The 27,748-nt window shown below is 47.8% G+C and overlaps 1 protein-coding gene across 2 annotated transcripts; it reads left to right on the forward strand.

Annotated features, from left to right (window-relative positions):
• The first annotated feature begins 7,554 nt into the window (after nucleotides 1–7,554).
• HS3ST2 (heparan sulfate-glucosamine 3-sulfotransferase 2) lies at nucleotides 7,555–21,320 on the forward strand. Of its 2 annotated transcripts, XR_009152074.1 has the most exons (3): nucleotides 7,555–8,333; nucleotides 12,247–14,985; nucleotides 21,212–21,320. XR_009152074.1 is itself a non-coding variant. In XM_058157032.1 (2 exons), the coding sequence occupies exons 1-2, from the start codon at nucleotides 7,879–7,881 to the stop codon at nucleotides 12,863–12,865; spliced, it is 1,074 nt and encodes a 357-aa protein (XP_058013015.1). In that variant the 5' UTR covers nucleotides 7,555–7,878; the 3' UTR covers nucleotides 12,866–15,724. The 2 variants fall into 2 exon arrangements, 1 of the variants encoding a protein (XP_058013015.1); XM_058157032.1 differs by lacking the exon at nucleotides 21,212–21,320 and having other exon boundaries at nucleotides 12,247–15,724.
• The last annotated feature ends 6,428 nt before the right edge of the window (nucleotides 21,321–27,748 follow it).

Here is a 27,748-nt window from a genome sequence, read left to right on the forward strand (position 1 = left end):
TATTTAGTAGCTTGGAAACATTTATCCCAGGCAGAATGGGTGAACAAAGAAGATGTTTGCGCCCCCAAAAAGCTAGCGCAATTTTATGAAAAATATCCTGATAAATGTTAAGTCTGGGCAATGAAGAGGCAGGAGATGATGTGAGTGACAACAGCTCTTTGGTTCATTGTGAGGACCCAGCAAAAACAATAGGCAAACATCTCTCTTTATATAGTGTTTTGGCTGAGGCACCAGCCAATCAGGAACATGTATTTTCCCGCCCAATTTTCCCTCCAAAAATTCAAATACATTACAATAAACCTTAACATTTGTTTTCTTCTTTTTTAAGACTAACGTCCTTTTTGCAGAAGGGCCGAATGTCAGCCTCCGCTTATTACTTTAAGTGTTTATTTACTTAGTAGAGTATGTAACTGTTTTATCACTTCGTTAAATGTTTTATTGCTACTTGTGACATGCGTGATTAATGGGGCCCTTTAGCGTTTCGGCTGCCATCTGAAAGGAGGAGGGAAGAAGAATTCAAACAGACAGACATGCGCAGGCTTAACAAGCACTGCAAACCAGGCATACCAACCAGAAGACAGACAGAGGAATAACATCGGAAGCAAAGTACCACGTAGCCAGAGAGGAGAAGGACAATGGACTAAAACTGTTTGACTTTTGGAGGGAGGAGGGCTTAATAAGGGGAAATGTATCTGTAAGCCATATCTATTTCCAGTTCTAGCTTTACTTCTATTGCAATCAGACGTGCTCAGTAAAAGTTACCTTTCTCTATAATCAAATGGAGTCAGGGTCATCCTTTCTTGAGTATTGATCGGAGGCAATCTGACAAATGCCTTCAAAAAAAAACCAGAAAGTCCAGTTGTCTCTTGAAAAAGCACTTTTGGATAACATAAATCTACTTCCTTGCCATTTAAATCCACTGCTTTTGGTCCTGCCCTGCGGAGCAATAGAGTAGAAGTTCATTCCTTCCTCTGTAGGACAACTCTTCAAATACCTGGACTGCTCTTGTATATCTCCTTGGACAGTGGTCTGTAGCAGGGGTGGGTTCTACTTACCTTTACTACCAGTTCACAACAGGGCATGTGCAGGTCGTCATTTATGACATCCGGGCGGGTGGGCAGAGCCTCCCACCAATTTTACTACAGGTTCTATAGAACCGAACAGAACTGGGAGCAATCCACCACTGGCTTGTAGGCTAAACATGCCCTGATCACAACCATTCCTCAGAGGAATCAAATTTCAGACCGTCCACCTCCCTGGTAGTCCCCTGTCAAATTACTCCAGTTATCACTGCATTCACCCAGCAAAAAGTCCAGGCAAGAGTCCTGCAAGGAGTTAACGGAAGCAACAGATCTTATCAGTTCCTTGCGATAATTTCAAGGCCATGAGCTCCCAGCTAAAAGGCTGCAAATTAAGTTCTGGCAAGCAGTCTTGGATGCTGGAAACACAAGGAGCAAAATCTCCAAAAATAGGAACTGTTGTGTCCTACGACAACCACTCCCCTTTCCTTCTACTTATTCCCCAGCCAGGGAGGGGCCATTCAGCATCCATGTGTGCTTTGTTTCCCTTGTCCTCCGTTGTTCTCCTCTCCTAACAGCTCTGCGCATATGTGCATCTGGAACAGGCCCCAGCTGTTCTTCCTCCTCACTCATCTCAGCCTCCAAAGGCAGCTGCCTCTCCGGTGGCTGGGAAATGTTGGACGGCCCTGTCTCTGTCTCTGCTTCCAACTCAGAGCATCCATCAGAGCCTTCCCCAAACACCAGCACTAGCCCAAGTTCCTCCCCAACCTCCTCATCGTCCGAGCCTGCCGCCAGCTGTGCTGGCAGCTGGCAGGCCACAACAGCTATTGCTATTTTGAGCAAAAATGTTGTAACAGAATACAGAAAAATAGAGTTGGAAGGGACCTTGGGGGTCTTCTATCCCAACCCCCTTCTCAAGCAGGAAACTCTATACCTTTTCAGGCAGGTCATGTGGCTGCAGGACACTGCAATCAGCCATAAATGCAGGCCAGTGGTCAAGCTCTCAAAATGTGGTCATATGACTGTTGAGAGACCATCAGAACTTCAGAACTGGGTTATAAGTACCTTTGGGGGGGGGTCTGTTGTAACTTTAAACAGTCACTAAGTGATCAGGCATAAGTGAAGGACAATCTGTAATCTGACAATGGGACTTGTGATGAATAATATTTAGAGTTTAAATTGATTGTGTTCTTTGAACAATGTTTTATACAAATTTAAAATTATAAAGCACCAATGAGATTTTGAACCAAAGCATAAAGTAAAATAGATGTATGAAGTACATAAAAAGAGCTGGAGAGAGTCTTAAATTCTAAATTAAGAACCTTCAAAACACTATCCATAGTATGTTAACAAAAACTTTATAAACTATAACCTCCCAGAAAATAAGTGATGATGGTGAGCTTCCATATTTTTTTTTAATAAAAAGAGGTGGGAGAGAAAATTTGTGTAACTAGTAAGAATTCAAAAGGAATCAATCTCCTTTTTGGTTTCACTCATTGATTGTAGTAATAATTAAAAATAGAAAATAAAATTAAAAGAATGACTCAGTGAGTTTACCCATGCCTAATACCCTTAATTATCTACACAGATTTTAATTGCTACTGAGCAAAATCTAGCAACATTATATGCGATAAAAATTGTTTATTAAATTGATTTATATAGCTGCCCATCTTGTTCCATGACTCTGGACAGTTGGCAACATATAAAAATATAAACAAATACAAAAGAAAACAAGAAAACACCAGGCAGCCAGGAAACAGCCTCCATCAGACTCCTGAGGCCTGAATTTTCCAACATCTCTATGAGGAACTTGGAGCCAGGGAGGAAATTGTCCAGCATGGAGGGGACAGACCACCACTCATCCTCCAGAGATGTGGGGGGGTCTGTTGTCTGTCAAGGAAGAATGAGCCATGGCCTGGGATCACCTCTGCTCCACACTATGGGGAAATTAGTCTGGCCCAGGAGATTTCACACCCTTACAATTAGGGTTGCTTTCCTGTGGCTCTCCTGAACTGCAGGCCCCTGCAGCAGAACAAAGGCTGGCTGGGGGTTTCATGGTCCCTCTGAGAGAAAGCAGATTTTAAAAAAATCAAACCAGCAGTTCTCACTTTCCCAAGGGTCCCTTTTCCTCACAAGGGCCCTGCAGTCTCTGGGCCTGTCCTTGAGTTTCCGACATACCAGCAAATATCATTTTTATTGTTTTCGGTGCTTCACACAAACCTTGGATGCTCCCTTGCTTTCTTCAACCTTTGGCAAAGCTTTGTTTCCAGCAGATGATTGACATTCGGACCTGCCTGTCCATGCAAAGATGACCCAGGAACTGCTGAGGACCGAAATGTTGCTGTTATCCTGATCTTTGGCCCACTGTGAAGGCCACGGGGGGGGGGGGGATGCCTTTTCCCACTTCTGTGGCCCAAGTCTCCCCGTGTGGTCTCTCTGCATTGCCAGGAAAGCGTACGGACTGGTCTGCCCTTCTGTTGGCTGCGTGGAGCACAGAGGCTCCTGCACAAGCAGGTACCCAGAGATAGGCCCCCTGCCCTCTGGCTACTGGTTGGCCAGGGCTCTCTCGCGGCTGTCATTCCCCCCCTCTCCTGCCATCCGTGAGTAGCAGGAAAAGTGGGGGACGCAGGAAGGGGAAGTGGCTCGTGGGGATTCCTTTCCCCATGGAAGGCTGAGCAAGGCAAGGAGCTTCTCCTCCATCTGCACAGGGTGTGTCCGCTGGGATGTTACAGAAGAAGGTTTTGAGCAGAGTCTGGATCCCAGGATCTCTCCCGTGTGTGTGTGTGTGTGTGTGTGTGTGTGTGTGTGTACGTCATCATTCACTCAAGCACCTATAGACACACACAACATTCTTCAACACTTCCTACTATTGAGCTTTCTCAATGTCATCACTGGAGCCTCTGGGTTGGAAGGAGCCCTTTTCCCCTCTAAGAGCTTCCTCCATTCAAGGATGTTGCCAGGCAGAGGCTAATGGCTCTCCTGCCTGGCATGCCTGAGTTGGATTCCTGTCATGAAACCCCACCCCAACTCACAGTCCGCCCCCCCAACTCTAGGATTCTCCGACCCCTCCTGGGGCCCTGCTGGGCTTGATGGCATCTTTCTCTACCTTAAAAGAGAGCTCTATTTTTGAATAGTCTCAAAATGCTCCAGAAAGATGTCATTCTTCCAAGTGCTTCTTCCCACTTATTCCCTTGAATTATTTTGGAAATTTGGTAAAATGTGTGATTTTCGGCACCTGTGGTATTGGGAGAACTTCCTGTCCTCTCCCTCCTTCCTAGGTGACCCCAAATATTCTCCTTGTGGTGAGAGGGGCAGAGTGTTAACCATGTACCACAGGACATGGATGCCCCCATATTGTCACTAGAGACTGCGGCCCCTCTCCCTTCAGGGGGAACACTGGAGGGACGAGACCCACTCCAAGCCAGGCAGAAAGACGGAAAGATTTCAGCTTTTGCAGCAGCAGGAAAGGAACCCGAGGAAGAGTCTGAAGAAGACACAGCAAGGTGTGGTTCAGAGAACAACAGGGTCTCCCAGGTGAGCTGGATCAGGCAAGGGACAGGCCTGAGCAGGGGAGGAGATGTCCCAATGGTCCTCACCATGTTGCATGGAGATGTTGGGTGTACAAGGCCAGTCCCAGGTCCTTGTCAAAGTTCCCATTAATGTTTGGGGAAAAGAAATGAAGGGATTGTCTTTCAGATCTGCTGAAGACATAAAATTGGGTGGGACAACAAGAAAGCAGAAATGATTCAAAATGGCCAATTAGAGAAATTGGCTGAGGAAATCAGTGAAGACGAGTGCAAAAGTTTGGATCTTCCTCCTCCATCATCTCTGGCCATCAATAGATATTTGGGAGGTTTGAGGACAGATTTCTTCAGATTCCAGGCTTCTTTCCCCCCTCCCCCAATGCTTCACTGCCCTGCCTTCATCTTGCCTTCAGAGCAAGAGGGTCTTCTGGGTGCTGCCCAGGGATCACACCAGGGACAGGAGCCCCCAGCAACCATCCCCGAGGCCCGGCAGGAGCCGGACTGGCTCCCTCTACCTTCTGGCCCAGTTCAGCAGCCCTGCATTACCAAAGCAGGGATTCTCCCATTTCCTCCCAGTTCCTAGCGTGGTGGGTGTGCTCCTCCACAGTAGCCCTCTTTATTTTCCTACTGGTATCACTGGGTGTCACAGGGACCAGAGGGGCAGTGAGAGCCCTTCCCAGGATGGGGACAAGCCACTGGCCAGCCGCCTGCTCAGGCCGCCAGGCAGCAGCTGGAGTTGGGGATAAGGAACCAAATTAATTATCAAGGTTGGGTGTTTCTGCCAGACCTCTGCAGAGGGCTGGGTCTTCTCAGAGGGCAGCTGAGGACAATGGCTGGGGGTGGGGGCAGATTCCCCCCACATTGCTGGGACACCCCCCCCCAACTTACCTGCCCCACAACTGCTCCTCAGCCATGGGAAGCCCTGCAAAGATCCCCCCCCCTCAGCTCTGGCACTCACACACTTGCCATCCATTGCAGAATGGCCCCTTCTTCCTCTCCCGTCCCACCTGCCTGAGCCCCGGAAAGGGCTGCCTTCTGACCCACCAGAGCTTGCAGGATTCAGGCAAAGCTTCCGAAGACACAACCTCTCCGGTCCCTGCTTGAAGCTTCAGAGCTTTGGTTTCATGTTCCCCTTCTTTTGCAGAGGAAATGCTTGGAATCTGTTTTCAGTCTCCTCATCTTGAAGGCCAAGCAAGGAGGAGGGAGGCAGGCTGGTCACCTGCAAGGCCAGGTCACAACCCTCTGCCCATCTCCCTTCCTTTCAGAACCCTAAAACTTTCTCAGTGGGTGATTCAAGCCCCCAACCCACATTACCTCTGGGAGGGAGAGAGGGAGGCAGGAGGGACCCCCCCCCAAGAACAGCCTACCCTTTGCACCACTGTACCACCTGCTGAGATTTTTGGCTGCCTCCAAGCTTCCCCTCCTCTGGATCTGCGTAAAGGGAGGCCTTTACGCAGAGATTTACTAGATGTGGCAGGCAGTAAATTCTAAGTGCCCGTGAGCCCCTCCTGGGGATATCCAGTTTCTGCATCACATTAGCTTTTTAATTTGTTTTTTCAAAGATTAGTTTATTTAGAAAATGAACCACAAAGGAAACTGGCAGGCTGGGAGGCTGCATCCTACTTTCCCCTCCAAGCAAGGAGCAACCAGAAAATCCCTACGATCCAGTGCTTGGTTTGACAAAGTGATCGTTCCCTAGAAAAAGGTGAAAGGGAATAACCTCTGAGGCAGGGGGGCCTAATAGTTTCTTTCATATTGGAGGGGAGGGGGTCTAGGAGTGGCTGCCTCTCTTCTCCATCCCACCCCACCTACCAGATCCCACTCACTCTCTCAAAGCTGCACAAGGCTAAAGGTTCCAAGCTGGGTCGCTAATGAGTGAATCTATTAAACTCTGCCCAGTGTAGTGATGCAATTAAAACTTTGCCCCAATTAAATATAGGTAGTTAACAGGACTGACATTTATGGAGAGGTGTCAGCGCAGCAGAGGCAGGAATGAGACCAGCTCTGGGAAGCCAGCAGGAAGGGGGTTTGCAGCAGGCTCCGCCCATCCTGAGAGGATTAATCTCAAACCCTTTCAGTAATCAATTTGTAGGATTAAAACTCTCCCTTCCCTCCTGCTGCCCCACCCAGCCATAACGCCCCCCCCCTCTGCCCCTCACTCCTTCCCTGTCTGGGCTCTACTTCCTGCCAGGGGAGACTGCTCAGAACTGACCTTCGAATGGGCCCATTGCACAACCAGAGTAGACTGAGGCTCGAGACCCTCTTCTTCAAGGAAGAAGGGAGGAAAACTCACCCAGCCACCTTGTTTCGGGGGTGGGTGGACACTGTCAGGAGTCCCCCCCCACATTTCTTTTGTTTTAATTTGTATATTTTGTTTTAATTTGTATATTGCAGTGTTTTAATCTGGCTGTACACCGCCCTGAGTCCTTCGGGAGAAGGGCGGTATAAAAATCTAAATAATAAATAAATAAATAAATAAAATTTCTGGGCCCTGGCATTTCATTCCCCCTCAAATGGGCATAGCGACCCTCCGGCTGGATCCTTCAGGGCAGAGAAGAGTCCCTCCGCCTGGGATCAGCCGGACTCCCCGCAGGATTTTCCATCGCTCGGGGGAAAGGCCGCCTTTGGGAGCTCCTTCCTGGGGCCCTGGGCCTCCGAAGGCTGCCGGATTAAGAGGGGTGGGGCTGCCACAGAGACACCGGCCGCTCTTCTCGAACCCCTCGCCCGGCCGTTGCTGCTCTGCCCAGCCCTGCTCCACTGCCCCCGCAGCAGCCAGCTTTAGCCCTCCCACCCCGGGACTTGGGGCGCCAGCGCCGGGCAGCGTCTCCTCGCCCGAAGCGAAGCCGTCGGAGACCCGAGACCCAGCGGCGCAGAGAAAAAAGAGCCGGGAGCGCCGGCGGCACGGGAACCTCGCATGGCCAGCCCCGACGCGGGGCTCCCCCAAGCAGCGGACGGTCCCGCAGGCAGCGCCAGGAGAAGCGGGGTGGCCCCCGCGGACAGCCCGAAAGAAACGGCGCCTGGTTCGCTGCCGGGCAAGTCGCCCTCCGAACCGGGGTTCCTCGCAGCCTCCCAGCTGACAGCCCTCGGGCAGGCGGGCAGCACCGCCCCGCGGGAACCCGCGCTCCTCTGCCCCCGCGGCCACTCGGGGCGGGGGCTCAGCCTGCCAGCAGCGGCGGAGGCGGCTCCGGCTCAGCTGACGTCAGGCGGCCCCTTAAAGAGGCGCCGCAGCGGGAGCAGGGTCGGTAGTGGCGGGCTGCCGAGCTCGTCGGCCCCGCGCGCCCCGACCCCGCACTAGTGCCGGCCGGAGAGCCGTGGCCGCCGCCGGCGATGGAGCCATGGCGCTCGGTCGGCGGAGGCGGCGGCTGCGGCGCTGCCGGGCGCTGCTGCTGGGCGCGCTGCTCTCGCTCTCGGGCACCTGCCTCTGCTACAGCCTGCTGCTCCTCTGCTGCGGCCCCGAGCCGCCCTCCGCCGCCGCCCGATGCCCGCCCGCCCTGCCCGCCGCCCGCAAGAAACTTCTGCAGAAGTGGCGCGCCTGTCCCGCCGCCGCCGCCGCCGCGCCGCCCTCGGCCCGCCACCCGCCCGACCCCTCGGCCCGGCCCGCGGGCGACAGGAGCAGCCGGGCCAAGGCAGCCGTGGCCAAGCGGCTCCCGCACGCGCTGATCGTGGGCGTCAAGAAGGGCGGCACCCGCGCCGTGCTGGAGTTCATCCGCGGCCACCCGGGCGTGCGCGCCCTCGGCACCGAGCCCCATTTCTTCGACCGGCACTACGAGAGGGGCCTGGAGTGGTACAGGTGAGGCGGCTCCGCGGAGCTCGGGAAGCGGCCGCCGCGGGCAACGGGCGGGTGGAGAGCCGCCCAGCAGCCCCTTCCCGTTGCGCCGGGCCGCCCGTCCGCGGCTCTCTACTCTCCGTCGGGGCCGGAGCGGCGGAACCTCGCAGCGCTGCTCCGCGTCTCGGGCTCCACCGCCAACCGCCAGCTCGCTCGGCTGCCTGCCCGGCGCCCGCCGTGCGCTTTCCCAGGCGCCCCGCAGACCCTCCGCCTCCTCCGCGCGCGGACTGAGGCGGCGGCCGAGGGAAGCGACGCTCCTGCTCCCCGTCCGCCCCCCGTTTCCCGGCCGAGAGGCTCCGCTGGCAGGTGGGGAGCCCCTGCAGAGGATGCGACGGCTCCGCTCGGTTTGGCGGTTCCTTGCCCAACGGAGCCCCAGCAGAAGCCCCCGAGAGAGGCGCCTCGGAGCAAGGGAGCCGCAGGGCCGGCGGGTCCTGGACCGGCTTCCCGATTGCGGCTTCCCCGGGAATCCTCATCCAAGCAGGCGGGGAGAATCTGTCGTTCCGGCTGGTGCTACTCCGGCTTCCACTCAGCCCCCTTCCCCCTGCAGAAAGCCCGCTTACCTTCTTCCCACCCGAACCCCCCGGGTTGCCCAGGGAACCCGCCTTCCTCCAGGGTAGGAGGGAGATTCCCAGCCAGGATACCCCAGGCATGGCAGTTGGCCAAGGGGGTCCCCAAATCCCGGCCGTGATCCTGCCCACAGGGGGGTCAGCCGGCCAACCAGTTCGAGCTTGGCTGCCTCACTCCGGGCACTTCCACGCCTGCATTAGATCTTCTGTCAATCCCTCGGAGGGCGCGAAGCGATCCGTGCAGCCTTCGCTTCTCTTGGCTCAAAATGCCGAGAAGGCGGCTTAAAGCTGCGGCTCTGACGGCACCGAGATCCTCTCCGCCTCCGTTTGGCACGAAAGGAAAGGCAGGGAGAGGAGAGGCCGCCTGCACTCCAGCTGGTCTGATCTTGAAGCGGAAACTCGGCAGAGCCTTTCCTCTGCTAGAGCAGGGGAGGTGGACTAGTTGATCTCTAATGTTTTTGTGGTTCTGATTGTAAGCGTAGATTTCGCTTCAGGGGTCTTGGGAGCCAAATGGAGGCATGAGGTGAGGGGTTGGGCAACCAGCCTTGCTTTGGAAAGGGCTCAGTAGAATGAGGGGCATTTTATTCCAAGGCCCCCCCAGCTGATGGGCCTTGGTTGTGGGAAGTAGGCTCAGGAGCTAACCTTGAAAGCATCTTCTGTGGAGGTTCCTGTGGTCTTCTAGAGTGGCTCCTTCAAAAGGTGCAGAGCCACTAAGCCACAGATGGAACTGCCTGCTGCTGCTGCTGAAGTTCCCCCCTCAACCATTCCATTTGACTAATATTTCTTTTAAATGAAACCCTTCACTAGTCTAATCATGTTTAGCCCATTGCTCTTTCTAGAGGGCCAGGGTCTCCGGTGGGACCTGTAGAGCAGCAGCCACAGGCTTTTGCCTTGGAACGTGGAACAAACTATGGAATGACGGGGGCTCTGGGCATCTCCAGCCCCTGCCGGGGTGAGACCTGAGCCATCATAGGGAAAATCTCCTTTACCCTGGCAAGGGGTCTTTCCGCTCAGAAACTTCATGCATCAGGGCAGGAGGCAAAGCTGCTTCAAAGCCCATAAGCCACATTCCTTCCTGCACTTGAGCGTTTGTTGCCCACTTCCTTCCCCCCCCCCATCCCCCATGGGGCCAATCAGAGAATGAAAGAACCTTCCATGCTGCTCGTTGTGCCTGGGTAAAAGTAGCACTTCCCTTCTTAAAGTGGCCGAAGCAAACCACAGTTGTCAGGCATGTACATTTGTGGTCATCTGTTATCTTGGAGGCAAAGTCAGCTGAAGTGCACCCCCACTCGAGTCACTAAGAAGTACAAGGCTCCTCCCCTCTGAATATCAGCTTTAACTGCCTTCCACCAGTCATTGGTCTCCTGGCATTGATGCTTAGCATTAGCACTCGGTTCTCTAAGCAGGTAGAGCAGGAGGGCAGAGGGCTCGATTTGATTTGGAAAAGGAGAGACCACATTTTTGTGCTGTTCCACTTTAACCGTATTTTGAAATGAGCCTTTACTTTAGATTAGCCTTTTCCCCCTGATTGCCTTATTCGGAAAATAAGGAGCTGGTTAGGCTTTCTGGGGTGTCTTTGCCAGTTTCCTGCATTGTCAGTTTCAAGCACTCCCAACTGCCTCCCCAACCAGGCTGGAGCAGGACCAGAATCAGGCCCCCCTGACCTGCAAACTGGGGGAGCATTTCCCTACTGGTTGCAAAGGGGGTGCTGCAAAGCTGGAAACGGAAGCCACCCCAAACTGGATCCCCCAGCAGACTCCCCAGCCAACAGCACCGGGAAGAGAGGCAGTGCAGGGGGCCCTGGGCCCTCAGGGGCCAGGCTCTGGACCTGGAGGACCATTTTTCTATTGTGGTTTCCTAACAGCTAGGAGTAGGGATTTTGTTCCTCCAAACAAGAGGGGTCTGAAATGGCCCAGCATTTTGAAGCCCAGGTGGAGTCTGTGTTAGCTCTCTGGTTCTGGAGCAGGATTTTAATGGTGGCTGCTGCCTGCAGGATCTGGTGGATCTCTGTGACCCAGACCAGTGCAGGGGAATCCTAGGAGCCATCCAATCCAAGACCCCAACTTGATGCAGAATCATCTGCATCAGAAACATCTCTGACACATATTCAGCCTCCCTCTGAAGTCTTCTGGCGGAGAAGTCCCCAGGTCACAAAGTTCCCCTGGCTGATAGCTGGTACAATCGGGAGGTTCCTTCCCTCGCCCTTGGCAGAACCAACCTGATCTCCTTTCTTGACAGAGGGACCGTCCTGGTTGGAATAGTGGGCCTTGATTTCAGCTCATGAAGTCTTGCATGAAATTCTAGCAGATTTTATGTCAAAGTCTGGTTTGCACTCTAGTTTGTAGATCACAAGCCACACACGTGCCAAATGCCAGTTCTAGGTGGCCTCCAGCGAATAATGTCAGGATCAAGAGAGCACTGTTACTCTATTCTGAGCTGAACAAACCACACTAGAATATTGTGTCCACATTGAGTTTTAGGAAGGATATTAGCAAACTGGGTCATCATATCCAAAGAGAAAACATGATGATCAGAGGCTGGAAAGAAAATTTTACGCAGAACTATTTAAAAGGTCTGGATATGTTTAGCCTGGAGAAGAGAAGACTGTGGAGATACATGGCAGCTGTCTTCAAGTATCTGAGAGGGTGTCACGAAGATGATGGGCAAACTTGTTCAGGGAAGGTCCAGAGGACAGGACAAAAAACAGCTTTGCAATAAGCAGATTCTGGTTGGGGATCAGAAAAGTTTTCTCCGTGGTTAGAGCTATTCAGCAGTGGAACAGGCTTCCTTGGGAGATGGCAAAGTTTCATTTGTTGGAGATAGTTGTAGACAAGCTAGATGGTCATCTTGGATGGAAGGTTTACTGGTCAAGGAATCCAATTAGAAAACCCAAGATTCCTTGATTGTGTTTTGAAAGATGCTGGAGAGGGTTTGATTCATAATGGGCCATCTCTGCTTTAACGTTGTTTATTTTACTTTTGCGAGTTATGATTTTATTGTTGTTTAGTTTTTATGGCTACTATGGATTTTTAAAATTGTTTTCCATTGATGTGTTAACTACTATGCCATTGATCGAGGCAGAATACAAACAACATAGTGAAATAGTTATGCAGAATTGTCTCTTTTAGGAGGTGTTCAACTTGCCTGGAGGGAAGCAGCTCCACTCTTTGAAGAGCAAAGAGGCAAAAGGTGTTTCTCACAGAGTATTTTAGGTGGCTTCCAAGGGGAGCCCAAGGGGGTGGTGGAGGAATTCCTCCGGTCACGTCACTTCTCCCCTTTGTTCCTCACCTCTTTGGGCCTTTCCTTTGCAGGCACCTGATGCCCCGCACCCTGGACAGCCAGATCACCATGGAGAAGACCCCCAGCTACTACATCACCCGGGAAGCTCCCCAGCGGATCTTCAACATGTCACGGAACACGAAGCTGATTGTGGTGGTGAGGAATCCGGTCACCAGAGCCATCTCGGACTACACCCAGACCCTCTCCAAAAGGCCGGACATCCCCACCTTCGAAGGGCTCTCCTTCCGCAACCGCAGCCTCGGCCTGGTGGACACTTCCTGGAGTGCCATCCGCATCGGCCTCTACGCACTGCACCTGGAGAGCTGGCTCCAGTACTTCCCGCTCTCCCAGATCCACTTCGTCAGCGGGGAGCGGCTGATCACGGACCCTGCGGAGGAGATGGCCAAAGTGCAGGATTTCCTGGGCCTAAAGCGGCTCATCACCGAGAAGCACTTCTTCTTCAACAAGACCAAGGGCTTCCCCTGCTTGAAGAAGGCCGGGGGAGGCACACCGCCCCGCTGCCTGGGGAAATCCAAAGGCAGGCCTCACGTCCAGATTGACCCAGATGTGCTGGAGCAGCTGCAGGACTTCTACCGCCCTTACAACATCCGCTTCTACGAGGCCGTGGGGCGAGACTTCCGGTGGGAATGAGAGAGGTCTTGGGGGAGGGAGGTCAGGCTGGGGGAGCCGCTTCAGCTCTACCTTTGTTCTGGCCATGGGTGACCAGCCCAGCGGGCCAAAGTCCAGCCCTCGAGCCGGGGCCACTGCAGCACATGGCCAGCCTGCCGGGGTTGGTGAGGCCTTCAGGAACCTTTTCAATGGTGCAATCAGGGTATGTGAGGCCCAAGGATGGATTTTATTTTTCATAATGGTATAGAAACAGAGTTTATAAAGATCACTATGTAAGCACTAAGAGCACCTGCTCCCTCGCTCTGCGGTCCTTCCATGAAACCTCAGAGATGCCCCCTTGTATGAGGTCCCCCCCTCACCTCCCCCCCCCCGGCTGTCCCCCCTCCCATGAATAAAGCACAGATTTCTGCTATTACGGGTACTTGAGGCCCAGCCCTTGGCTTGTCCCGGAGTCTCTCTTGATAGCCTCTTGTCTCCTCTTCCTTCCCGTGAAATAAGTCCCAGCCAACCCAAAGGAAGCCTGGCAGAGCCCCAGCAGGTTCCTTTGCTGGGAGAAGGCGGCAGGGGTTCGATGGAGGGGGGCTGCTTTCATTCCTCCTACAGGTACAGGGAGGGGCATGTATTTCAGCCTTAGCTGAGAGCAGTTGTCTTTCTCAGCCCCTGAGGAGCGCTGTGTGTGGCCCAGCCAGTTGCTGGAGCACTTTCTCCAGTTGCCAAATTCTGCCACCCCCTGCCAGGGCCAGGAGTGCTGAGCTGCGTCTCCAATCCTTCTGTGCATCTGCTGCCTTCAGCAGCGTTGCCCCCTCCATCTCGGAAGGGCTGTGGCTGCTCGTTGGCACCCAGGAGCTGGCAGCTCCTTCCCAAAGCAGAAGGTCCCTGGCAGCCTCTCACTTGTTCTGCTCATTCTCCTCTGCTTGTCCCAACAGCCAGAGACAGACCAAGTCGTTCAAGGGGTTTCCAGACTGGCAATCGGGACCCTTCTGCCGGGGGAGAGCAGCAGTCTCAGCCAAGAGCCAGGGTGTCTCTCCTGTGAAAGAGCTCCCATTTCTGGGGCCCTTCTGGGGCCTCCATTTCTCCCCCAGCTTTATAGAGTTCACCCTGTTACAGATTGGGAGAGTCTCATGTAGGCTGCAGACTCCCCAGCTGACTAGGTCCTCCTGTCTCAGCCACAGATCCCCCTGCCAGGAGGTGGGGCCTCTGAGCGTTTACCTGCCTGGCTCGGGGAACTGCTTACAAGCTTCCCCCCCACCTCAGCTCAATGGCACCTGCCTCCACTGCCCTCCCTCGGGCACTTACTGCCTTGCCTCGGTTGGCTGTGGTTGAGCCATCTCAACTGCCTGGGCTGCCCACCATGCGGCTCTAGAGCCCCTCAACCCACTTGGCTCCAGCCTTTCAACTTCCGTCTTCATGCCTTCCTCCAGCTCCATTGGTCAGATGCAAAGACGGAAGAGCAGAGCCTAAGGCAGTCCTCTGGCTTCCCAATTCTCTCAATCAGGCCTGAGACTTGGCAAAACTTTTGCTTTAGGAAGATGGGCAGGTTTGGCCACCCCTCCCAACCTCAGGGAGCATCTTTTAGCTCTGAAGAAGAAGTACATCGGCTTCCAGGGTAGCCCAGGGAGAGGAGGAGCCCCCACAGGTGGGCAGGATGTCAGTGGTTGCCAAGAGTGCCCTGCTGCCAAAGATTCCGAATCCATCATTTCTGGCTAGTCCCTCTGCTTGTATAATTTCAAGAGCCCCTTGTTCAATCTTACCTTTCCTTCTGATTTGCTACAATCATGCTTTGATCACAGCAGATAAAATAATCAGCTATTATATTTTGCCAGTTTAGTGGATCACTGTGACACGGTAAGCTCTTAAAGTCAAGCCCCAGTGCTTCATCCTTCGGTTCCTGTTTTCCATTTATAATGGCCAAAGGTTGGGTTGGTGGCACCTGTGGTGCCGTTGCCTTCTCTACCCTAGAAATAGACCTGAAGAGTCTTTATAGCACATTTCAAAGCATGGCTGTACAGTGATACAGCATCCCCAGGGCAAGGCTTTCCTGTTGCATGCTGGGCACCTGTTGGCTTGAGAGACCTTGGAGCATCCCCTCCACGGAATGAATGTCTGCCCCAGAAGGGAGCCATCCCTGTATGCAAAGCCAGGTAAGATTTTACCTCCTCTTGGGGCAGCTTTTTCCTGCAGATGTGATAACTGCAATTATTCAGAATTATTTCCCTATTTCTAACTTAAAAACAGAATAATTCCCTGGAGCCAGGCATCGTTTGATAAGGTTGATAAGGAACTCTGCTTCCTAGAGTTTGGCTACCACTTTTTTCAAATGCCTCAAATCTCTCCCTCCATTGTGAAGTCAAGCTAAGCTTCATTTTGTTGCCCCCCTCGGGTAAGGCCTGTCCTGTCTGATCCCCTAGAAAGTGGCAAAATGCCATGTCAACCAAAGGGCACCATGGCAAAGTGGAAAAGGACTTGGCAGATCAGTTTTCTCTGTTACCTTCCTTCCCAATAATGCTTGTTAAGGGCCTTTGGTCAAACTCAAGATTGTTAAGCTTCTACTTAATTTGCCTGGGAGGTTTTTGGTCCTTGGCATAGAGGGCAGCTATCAGGTTGAGCAATGCGGCTGCTTTTTTCTTTTAAGATCAGCTATAAAACGTGATTTTCCCCCTTGCCTTGAATGTGAAAAAATTGGAAGTCTCTTTTTTTTAATAATTTTATTAAGTTTATCAAGACTTAAAATGCAAGAGAAAATGAAAATAGCTGGGAAATGGAAGAAGAAAAAGGGAAGAGAAAGAAGTGTGAGGTAAAGGGGGGAAAGAAAGAAAAATGTTCACTTCTGTATCTTTTTAGTGCAGGAGAGTAGGATAGTAACATTACAGCCTCAACTTTTTGCTTTTACATATTAATATATACTAGCCATTTCTATAATAACAAACCTACTTAATCAGCAAAATCCAAAGTTTCTTTTTTTTTCCCATCGTGAGCAAAATTCAGAAGCCCTTTCCAAGCACAAGCAAAGTTGGGTGAGCTCTTTTCTCTGATTAAAGCCGTCAGTTCAGCCACCTCTGCTAGTTCCGTCAGACTGTTGGGAGCTTCTTCAATGATGAGCATCTAACTCTGGCCTTTCTGACCCTGTTCCAGAATTTCTGGGGGCCACTTTGATTTGTTCATTGATTATTCCTGAACACGCCCCTTTCCCCCTTCTTAGGGGGAAATTCTGTGCATGTGCAGTAACCTTCTTAGGCATTGTCTGTTTTTCCATCTTGTGGGGATGTTTTTTGAAATGCACCTTCGTATTCTGTGGGTTTTCCCATCCTTCCTGCTAGGGTTGGGGGAGGGGTCATTAAAAGGAGACAGATAAAAACTCCCCAAAGGCTAAGAAATCATTTGGGACCTGCTTTCCTTCATGGGCGGATAAGCTTCCATTTGAGCAGACATCTGTGAGCGTTCCATCCTGGCAGCCCCTTTTTTCTCTCTCTCTTTCAAAGTTTAGAAGCCGCTCCCTCTGTAACCTATCTAAAACTTCTGCTTGTGCTGCCAAAGCATCCCAGAGGTGAGGGAGGCTGGTCTCTTTATGCAGGAGCTGGGACTGCATCAGCCCGCTGTTGCCCACCTTTGCCCTGGTTTTCTCTTGCTTAGAAAAATCCCACCTGCCTGCCAGAGCAGGCCAGCCCATTTGCCCAGCGGCCCTGCTGTTGACTTGTGCCAGCCACAAAGCAAGACATGTTGCTTGGTGCACAGCCAGAGAGAATTTATGGCCGAGTTTAATGGTCCATTTTATGGGAACCAGCAGCCCTAATTGAATGTCAAGTGCTGCGTGGAATGGCCATCGGAGAAAGCAGCCGCATCTCAGCTCTCCTGCAACTGGGCTTCATTGCTCAGATTGCTTCGTGGTTTTAACAGGCCCCCCCTCCTCTCCGTGTCTTGTGTAAGGTCCTCAGGTTGGTGCGCCCAATTAAACTAATTGGCTAGAGGCAGGGAGAAGCTGCGGACTCCTTGCAGCATCCTTGCCTCAACTGAAGTGCAACCCAACCTCTGGCACAAGCACCAGGAGACATCTGGGTATCTCAGCCAAGGATCCTCCTTCAGAGTGTATGTGGGTGGGTGGGAGGGGGGACGTGCCTGGCTAGAAAATATTTTGCCTTCCTGAACACAGAAACTCTTGCAAACAAGCTGCACCTCTTAGCAAGGGGAGAAATAAAGGGACCCACTAGGTCAAGGATTACAAAAATGTATCTGCAGTGGTAAACAGTGGTGAATTTATCATCCAACTGATAAATAGCCTACAGAACTACCAGATGGAAAGTTAGAAAGAAGCCTCTTGTGGTTTATCTTCATCCAGAGATCGACAAGGAAAGGAATGCAGGTTTACAATTTTTTATAGACTTTTCCCTTCCCGTCTTAGCCCTGAAAAGTTAGCCCAACTCACCTCACTGGGTTGTTTTTGTGTGGATAAGAGGAAGAAGGTCTGTTGGAGATATTCACCATTTTGAGTTATTTGTGAAAATAATAAAGACAGAAAATGAATGAATGAATGAAATAAACCTTCATCCATTGTCCCATTCAGACATGCCTAAAACAAAGTGTAGCTGCCAAGCCAGTGTGAATTCCAGAAGAATCGAAGCAAGACAGGCCATGCCAAGCACTTTATGCGATACGATGGATGCCGGTTGGCAGCTGGTCCTTTTTCTCCTATCTCCTGGTTCTTTCCCACTTGAGGTCTACCGAGTCACAGGGGAGCCATTGCTCAATTCTGAGAATATTCCCTGTCTTTTTTTTTTTTATTCAAAAAGTTTTACAGAAATTTCCCCCCTCCTTTCCCCCCACCTCCCCTCCCCCCTCCCTTCACAACCCCTCCCCCAACTTCCAGGAACGAGCACAAGGTATAGTTAAAAATAAAACAAACATATGCTAAAAAAATTTCGTCCCAACTTAATTATACCCCTACAATCATCAATTCCTACCTTCCCCCGAAAACAATCAAAAATAATACATCATAATCATTCAAAAACAGTCTGATAACTCTTAGTCTGATAATTGGCAACTTTCAATATCCATTCTTCTATTGTAGGTACTTCTTTTTTCTTCCAGTATTGTCCTATTAGTAATCTTGCTGCTGTTATTAGATTTAAAATCAATTTAGTCTCAATTACTGTACAGTCCGTAATAATTCCCAACAGAAAAAATTGCGGCAGGAACTTTATCTTCTTTTTCAAAACATTTTGTAAAATCCACCAAATTTTTATCCAAAAGGCCTTTATATCCTTACAAGTCCACCAAATGTGAAAATATGTAGCGTCATCACAATTACATCTCCAACATTTTGCTTGCATATCTGGATACATACATGATAATTTCTTAGGATCTAAATGCCATCTATAAAACATTTTATAAAAATTTTCCCTCAGATTCTGTGCCTGCATGAATTTAACATTTCTAACCCAAATTTTTTCCCAAGTTTCCAATAATATTGGCTCCTGAAAATTTTGTGCCCACTTTATCATACAGTCCTTTACCAAGTCCCTTTCAGAATTTATTTCAAGTAACACATTATACAATCTCTTTATATGCTCCTGAGACTGATTTCTAATTTGCTTTACCAAATTTCCCTCGTTCTGCTCTATACCAATTTTCTGATCTTCCTTCCATCTAGCACGTAGTTGCTCATATTGAAACCAGAATATTCCCTGTCTTGAGAGTGTCTCTTGCTGGGAGAATCAGGCTTGGCTGGGTGAGGTGTTTGTACACGTGGCTCAGAAGCCGACATCGACACAGCCAGTTACAACTTTGAAGAAAAATAGAGATCCAGATTCAAGGTCATTGTCCTCATGACCTACTGACCATCAGGGGACATGGGATGTAGGCAGGAGGTCTTAGGATTTGCCTTCGCTCTCTGCTCGGTCTGTCCTTCTGCTGCTCTTTGTCTCAAGGATTACTGATCTTGCGTGGCTTCTTTCTGCCTTCCTTCCCAGGCACACCGTGGACTCGCCTCCGAGTGGGATGTTTTTAGCCAGGTGCCAGGCTTTGCCTATTCCGATCATAGGGTTCCTGCAAATAAATCCTCTTTCTAATAGAGTTAGGAAGCCTGCTCCACTAATCATGGCTCAGGTTAGAGATCCCTGCCCTCAGAGAAGCTCACATCATCACACCCAGAATGCTTCCCCCTCCTCCGAGTGGATGGGTTTCCAGCAGTTAGTTTATTTATTTATTTATTTATTTCGATTTTTATACCGCCCTTCTCCCGAAGGACTCAGGGCGGTGTACAGCCAAGTAAAAATACACTATATACAGATTAAAAGAAATTAAAAGAAAACATATTATAATGTGACTGAAAATTTAAAACAATTTAAAATCTTAAAATATAAATAACCCCAATAAAATTTTAATCCAGTCCCGCTTGAATAAATAGGTGCGTTTTCAGCTCACTGCGAAAAGTCCGAAGATCAGGCACTTGACGTAAGCCAGGGGGGAGTTCATTCCAAAGCGTAGGAGCCCCCACAGAGAAGGCCCTTCCCCTGGGGGCTGCCAACCGACATTGCTTGGCGGACGGCACCCTGAGAAGGCCCTCTCTGTGTGAGCGTACCGGTCGGTGGGAGGCAAAAGGTAACAGCAGGCGGTCCCGTAAGTCCTAAGCCATGGAGCGCTTTAAAGGTGGCAAAAGGTGCGGGGGTGGGGGAGAGGGGGCCAGGGTCCTGGGGAGTGAAGCAAAGAAATCAACTTTCAGGAATGTCACTGTTTGTGGAGCTAAGCTTGAAGGATCATTCAAGATGAAAGCATTCCTGAAATCTTGAGGACAAAGGAACACACATGAGGCCTGTGGGGCAAAGAGGCTGCAAAGGCTAGAACAGTCTCCAGAGTGCAGCTTTGCAGACAGGCTCCAGAGAAGGGGCTTCTGAACCCCCTCTAGAAGGTCTTGCACTCTTGGACACGCAGACGTGGGCGCAGAAGAAATCTTTTTACATTGATCACTTGGAAGTGAGTCAACTGGAGCAGATGCAATAGAAAGGAAAGAAGGCAAAGATTAATGTTGTGATAAATTGCTTACAGGAGTTTAATTTATGTAATTCTGAGGGGGAGGGTGTCGTTTTGGCTGAAGAATCTGCTTACAAGGTGGCCTGGGTCATTTGCAAACCAACAGTTTGAGAAAGGGAGAAAGTGGAACTGTCAGACTGCATTTCAAAGGTGATCCCTCACCTCAGCTCAGGATAATGAAAGCCTAGAAAGGAGACAGAACCAAGAGTAACAGAGCAAATGAGCCACCAGGCACACTTGTTTGATACTATACCAACTTCTCACTTCATTAAAGAAACAGCGAGCGTGGTTTAATTTAATGAGTAGAACTGAACTGAATCTACCATTTCCTTGACAAAAGGCAAAGGGTCACCTGAGTGTCAGAAGCTCCACAGGTTTCTGCTGTGTGTTACACAAAGGAGAGTTGCTTAACTTCACAATCAGAAATGTCCCTGATTGTGAGTCAAGTCACACTCACACCCAGAATATTTCAATCTCCAACAGGTAAATGATGCCAATGGGAGCAGTTTGGATTACTTGAGAATGGGGTACATTTAGGGATGGGCAGAAGGACTCAAAAGAAGGCGATTGGAATGTGTCTTGCCAATATGATTAGATTAGATTAGATTAGATTAGATTAGATTAACAGAGATGAAAGGAACCTTGTAGGTCATCTAGCCCTGCCCAAACAGGAGACCCTATACCATTTCTGACAGGTGACAGTCCAGTGTCTTCTTGAAAGCCTCCAGTGATGAAGTTCCCACAACTTCCAAAGGCAACCTCCGTTCTCTCAGTTGATTGTTCTCACTGTCAGAAAATTTCTCCTTATTTCTAGGTTGATCTTGAGGTATAAACTGAAGCCTGTGAGGAACAGAGAGGATGGGGACAGGACTAGCAGCAGGATGCAGGATGAAGAGGCCTCCATCATGAGCACATACATACAAGAAGGAAGACGTCATTACAGGGCCCAAATAGTCCATTGCCTTAACAGAAATGCATACAGCATGGAGAACAGGCAGACAGGAAGAACTGTGGGTCTTAATGCAGGAAAGACAATGTGGTAAATGAAAAGCAAGGATTTGAAGGGTGTAACTTATTCCAAAAGAATAGGCTAGATAAATGGGATGAATACATAGCACAACAACGTGAAAAAGCAGAGCTGAATGCATTGAGTTCTCCAAATCTCAACAAGCAGTCAAGTGAAGGGCAATTGGACAGGGACAGAAGTTAGGGGAAATAACTTAGGTAGCATTGTGGGGATGCCCTCAATGACTGCCAAGTCAGAAGATCTGAACTTAGAATAACTTTGTCACTTTTAATGCACACTAATTGACATAAATTAAAATGACATTTCATTGCATACAGCTCTTGAAGAATCACCACCTCCAATATACATAAAGATGAACTGACAGACAGACAGACAGACAGACGGGCACATTGAACATCACAGGATTTTCAGAAAGGAATAGACACATCAACTACCAGAACTTCCTGCAGGGAAATCCACTCGGCCACTGACTAGACAGTCCAAAAACTTCTGCAGTGATCATTGTTCAATTTTTCAGAATATTGAAGAAGAAGCTGCGTATCCCAGATGGGCTCCCAATCAAGAAGGAAGAGGCGCTTGAAAGGGGAAGGAAATATCACATCATCCTGGGAATCAAGACACTCCAGAAAGAGAAAGGGGGGCGGGCAGGTGTGACTGGAATCTGCAAGTATTAGGTGGGATCCCAGAGATCCTTAAATCACAGGGAGGAAGACAGGATGTTGGAAACATCTCAAAAATAAGAAATTGGAAATGAAATCATGCTGTCCTGCTATGAGGGAAAACAAGGAGGCAACTTACGAAACCATTGAGTATGCATAGGAAGCTTTTGACCGAGTGAAGTGATGTAGAGAAAATATATTCCAGATGGCTGAAATCACCCAAGCAGCCCAGGCACAGGAAGAGCGTGAGACAAACTAGAGCCCAAACAGAGCAGTTTTCAAGAGGAGTGACAAGGGGAATAGAAGCTTTTTGAATGCTTTGACTTACAACCATCACTGAGTCCAAAATTTCTGTTGCTACGCGAGACATTTGTTAAGTGAGTTTTCTGACCTTTCTTGCCAGAGTTGTTAAGGAAATCACTGCAGTTGTTAAGTTAGTAACATGTTTTTTTAAGTGAATCTGGCTTCCCCGTTGCCTTTGCTCGTGAGAAGGTGGCAAAAGCTGGGATACAGCAACAGTCATAAATACAAGCCAGTTGCCAAGAGTCTGAATTTTGACCATATGACCATGGGGATGCTGCAATGGTCATAAGTGTGAAAAACGATCATAAGTCATTTTTTTCAATGATGTTGTGACTTCAAATGGTCACTAAAGAAACTGTTGTACGTCAAGGACTACCTATAGGTGGGTCAATAGTAAATTGAAGAACGGGGAGGGCCTGTAGAAAATGGTAAGAGTATAACCAGCAAAGAGAAGAGCACGGATGTCGTCCATTTCCTTTTTGCGCTTCTCTTCTTCCCAAAGGGAAATTATGTTCAAATGCCCTAAACAGAACAATTGACAAAAGGAAGAATGGCAATCTAGGCAAAATAGACAAATGTATTTAAGCTCTAGGACCAGACCAATTACGCCGAGAATCTCCAAGAAGCTTAGGATTGTAATCTCGGAGCCCTTTTCTGTAATCTTTGCAAAATCAGGGAAGAAAGGCAAAATGCCAGGGGATTGTAGAAGATTAAATATTGCTCCTCTCTTCTAATGGGAGAAAAGAGGACCCGGATAATTACAGCTTGACGCTGCCACCAGGCAGGAATGAAGAGCTTTTAAGAATCTGGAGAGCCTTCAAGTACAAGTGGGGCAGAATTGTTCCAGAAACAGGACAAGAAATCATGAGGAACCATGAGGAATTTCACTCCTAATTCAGTCTCCCAAATCCCTTCCAGCTATTGCTTCCTCTGCTTCCGTGCTTTTATGGCTGGGAATGGAACTTGGATAGCCAGTCTAAGGTAACTTTACTTTCTCCATTTTACACACAAAAGCTCTCAAAACTAGGCAGGACCTATCGAGCCTGAAGGGTTTTTTTCTGGTGTCAACTCACCCATTGATTCAGCAGTATGTACAATAGCGGCAGGAGGGAGATGTGGGTGGAGGCAGAGCAAATGGAGCATCTTGGAGAAGCAGCATCGTCTGCCCATCCTCACCCCCATAAATTGAGAGGACAACCAGGGCTTATTCCTCTTCCTGAGCCCTGTCATTGCTTGCTTGCTCTCCTCTGTATGTTCCTCCTGGGCGAGCTGTCTGAGAAAAGTCTTGCTTTTCTTATCTTTTTCTAATATCTGTTTCTTTTGCTTTATCAATAAGAATAAAATACAAAACGGAAAACAGAAAGAAGTACATCCAACACCAACAACAAAAAAGGAAAAAGGTGGGGGGGAAATGACCCAAATCAAAGTCTTGCTTTTCACAGGGTTGAATCCACCCTTCTCTTTCTCCCAAAGTCAGGCTTTGGGGCCTTCTGCCCTGAGGCAGGGAAGGGACTCTGAGGGGGTCTTGTGCGCCTAACAATATCTACAAATCCAGAGTGACTTCCTGTTCTCCTCTTTTCTCTGTTCCTCTGTTCTCCCCATTCATCTTACTCTTCCAGTATAGCTCCTTTGGGTTTCCTCAAAATTCTTCTTCAGCCAAACTGGTTGCTTTCCCATTTTTTAAAAGTTCAGTATAAAAGGATGGGTTTTGTAGTCTGCATGGAGCACATGAAATAAATAAATACATATAAACATTTCAAAACACGTGGAAATATTTGCCATTGTTAAAGTTACTGTGCATATGCTATGCATAGATACATTTAAATTCCATTAAGTTGGTATGGTTAAAAAAAAATTAATATTCCCCCTCCCCTTGATTTATACCATATGGGGCATCTCGTGTTAATGCTGAATAGGTATTTTATTCAGACAAATAGGTCATTGAGAAAATTTGTCTTGGAAGAAAAGCCACCAAGGATTCCACCAGCTAAACTGAGACTATCTCTTGATTATGGAAGCTTTAATTTATCAGACTGCCCAAAGTATTATGGAGCATTTATTTCTTCATAGAGAGAGAGAAAGGGTTTAAGTTTAACTGAATATCAACTTTTATGGGCTTTATTGGGAAGTTATTACTTATTTCGGTTAAGTTCTTGGCAATTATCTGGATCAGCATATAGCAAAAAGGATCTTTCATTTCCTGGGCTGGGAACAGCCAGACAGATCTGAACCCAACTGGGACACAGATTAGGTTTTCTTGCTCAGTCTCATGAATATTTAACTTTGTGAAATAATTTTACTTTAAAAATAAGTGGGAAGACATTTCATTGAAAATAGGGGTGGAATCTGAAACAGGAACTTTAAATCCATTACTTTGTAATGATTATTTTAAATAATTTAATGATTGTGCAGGTGTGGGTGTGTATTACACACACAAACACACACACACACACACACAGAGTCACACACAGCCCTAATAAACGATAATAGTAACTCAAGGATCTTTTGATAGCTCAATATAAGCTTATGTTTTAGCTGCTTCAGAGAAACTGAAATGACTTATTTTTATGGAGTCTGCTTTTGAAATCAAACTGATTTCATACCTATCTTGGAAACTTTAAAACTGAAATACTTGATATTTATGATGTGGATCTTGTGGTTGAAATTAATTCATCAAGGATTTTTAAATTTTTATTTTGGATATCATAATGCATTAGAAAGACCATAGTTTTTCTTTGTTGGCAATATATGAAATTTGAGAATTTATTAATCTATATGATGTGGCCTTTCCCATTAATGGATCTTTTTAAAAATAATATTATAACATATAAAAGTAGATAAATGGGTAAATTATATTTCAAAATGGTGAGAATGGACCATTTTAGGAACTGTATTTATATTTGATATGGGGAATAACTATGAGAATTATATTGAGAGACTGGAAAAATATTACTACTCTAGACATTTTCAAGAAACTGTAATTTATCTACTTTTGAAAACACTATATTACCACACTAATCAAAAAATAATATATGATGTTTCCCTTTGACAATTTTTTTTACAAAAATACATAATTTTAATAGATAATTTGATATTTTGCTAATATATGATATATTTGGATGATTTATATTAATGTATTAATTCTTAGGATATTTTGTTTTTATTTCATTTGTTTTGGTAATAGAATATAATAATTAGAGTAACTATCAGATAGTTGCACATTACTTTTTTCATGTGCTCAATTGTTTGCTGTTATTCTTTTTCTCGATTGTAAGTTATTGTCTTTGTATTTTCTTAAAAATTACACCAAAATATTTTTTCTAAAAAAAATGGTCAAGGATAAAGACCCCCACTCATAATTTGATAGGCCAAGATGTTGTTAAAATTTAAAGAAGTCAACTTTAGATTGTATCCAAAACAAAAAGCTATCCATACTCCTGCTTAACCCTTCATCCAGGAAAGTATGGATTTCTTCTAATTGAGGTTCTGAGATATTTCCATTTAATTCAGAATAATAAATTGCATAGCTTTGGAGTTTATTTATTTATCAAGTTTCTCTAGCTGCCCATCTCACTTAAGGCAACTCTGGCAGCACACAAGTTGTTCCAACTCAGCCTTTCCGAAACATGACTGTTAACCCTTTGATCAGTAGCACAAACTTTCAATCTACATTCAGCTATAGTATTCATTCTCATAACTCAGGGCTTCCAAAATCCTCACCAGAACAAAATCTTCCTCATAGTTTAACCAATAATGAAGAAAGCCAACCGAACTTCCTTAACCTTTTTCCAGCAAAAGAGTTGAGCAAATGTTCAGAGTTTGAGGAATTTATAAAATAAATGGACTGAAACACATGATTTAAAAAATACTCTTCTTCTACAACCATGATCAACAGAAAGTAAAATTTTTCTACCTAATTCTGCTTTAGTCAGATTATTTCCCAGTGCTGTCCAACATTTTTCCTCTGGCATATCCTTAAAGAGGGGTGCCTAGAACTGACCCAATGTTTGTATCAGTATTGGTAACAGACACCTCAGACCATCTATTTGAGCAGAAGTTTCCCATTTAGGAGAGTCCCACTTAGTCAAGACCAGCAGCATCTAATGCAGCATTTCTCAGTCTTGGCAACCTCAAGATATGTGGACTCCAGCTCCCAAAATCCCCAGCCAGCATGTCTTTAAAATTGGCATGGTTGAGAAACACTGATCTAATTCTTCAGCACCAAGGACAGCGCCTTGTCTGCAACACCTTGTCGGCATCTATTTTCCAAGTTTCTAATCCACACCAGGAGGACATGATTAGATTAACAGAGTTGGAAGGGACCTTGTAGGCCATCTAGTCCAAACCCCCGGCCCAAGCAGGAGAACACACCATTTCTGACAAATGTCAGTCCAATCTCCCCTCGAAAGCCTCCAATGATGAAGCTCCCACAATTTCCAAAGATAAAGGTTCCATTGTTGATTGTTCTCACTGTCAGAAAATTTCTCCTTATTTCTAGGTTGAATCTCTCTTTGTTCAGTTTCCATCCCTTGTCTGGCCATCAGGTGCTTTAGAAAATAGCTTGACCCCCTTCCTCCTCTCTGTGGCAGCCCCTCAAATATTGGAAGACTGCTATCATGTCTCCTTCTCTTTACTAGCCGTACTCAGTTCCTGCAACTGTCATCGTATGTTTTAGCCTCCAGTCCCCTCATCATCCTGCTTGCTCTTCTCATTGCTGTCACATCTCCCCTGATCCGTCTCTTCACTAGACTAGGAACCAGATCAGAATATCCATGTAGCACTTAGCACTAGCACTTAGACTTATATACCGCTTCAGAGAGCTTTACAGCCCTCTCTAAGCAGTTTACAGAGTCAGCCTCTTGCCCCCAACAATCTGGGTCCTCATTTTACCCACCTCGGAAGGATGGAAGGTTGAGTCAATCTTGAAGCTCTAACAAACCAAGAAAACAGAATTTCCTCATTCACCTTTCAGCTCTCGGACAGAGTACCTGGACCATATAAGTGGGAAAGAGCATTAAGGTCAGAATTCTAGGATGGTAATATCCATTTACAGAGTGGCTTGGCTTGTGGCCATGGCCTCTTCCCCACGAGCCAGCATTGGCTGGGAGTTATAAAGATTTAGTCAGAGTTAGGAGGAAATATGGGTTATAAGGGGCCAAGAGAATCCTTGAATTCTTTCCCTGTTTAGGGAACTGCCTGATTGATCCAGGCAAATGTTTCCACATCCACTGGGATTCCCCAAAAAATCTATCTGAGTCAGGAAAGCAGAATCTTTTGCTGAGGTTCTTTGCCCTAAGAAAGCCTTCTTGGGTTTCAGTAAAGAGGAATGTAGGAAGCTTATATTTGCAGAAGCTTAGAAATAATTGATGCCTAAGTCCTTTTTAGTGAGAAATTATGAAAGCAGCTAATGTTTGACACAGTGCTGTGATCTATAATTTATTACTGACTGAAGGTCTTTGAAGAACTCCTGCGGGTTTGGCTAGAATTTTGTCTAATTTATAAATGTTTGAGAGGTAGAAGTGAAAAAGACTCCTTATTTTATTTCACCTGTAGGAAGCACCAACAATTGTCACCATCTCAAGAGAATCAGTTCTGCATTGGAAACCTACAAAAGCAAAGCAGTCATGCCAGCAAAGGCTGTGCTAGAACTCCCGCCTCTTGAACCTGGGATGAACAGATGGGGTGGAAGGGGGGGTGGGGGGGGACAAGTACAGTCTCTCTCCAAGGAAGGTTATAAAAGCAGAATGCCGTCTGTCCAGATGTTTGCATTATGCTTCAGCCCCCAAATACTCAACACTTTCTTCAGTTTATTTCTGGCGATGCTAATAATGAATAATAACCTGATTTTTTTTCAAACTGCTATTAAAAATAGAATTTGCCATAAAAATAGGG

This window comes from Ahaetulla prasina, chromosome 14 (assembly GCF_028640845.1).
Source record: "Ahaetulla prasina isolate Xishuangbanna chromosome 14, ASM2864084v1, whole genome shotgun sequence".
In the NCBI taxonomy this organism is placed as follows: Eukaryota; Metazoa; Chordata; class Lepidosauria; order Squamata; family Colubridae; genus Ahaetulla; species Ahaetulla prasina.

Coding starts and splice junctions, on each gene's coding strand:
- HS3ST2 (XM_058157032.1), top strand. CDS start 7,879: ATGGCGCTCGGTCGGCGGAGGCGGCGGCTGCGGCGCTGCCGGGCGCTG. Junction 8,334..12,246: donor AGGGGCCTGGAGTGGTACAG/GTGAGGCGGCTC, acceptor TTTCCTTTGCAG/GCACCTGATGCCCCGCACCC.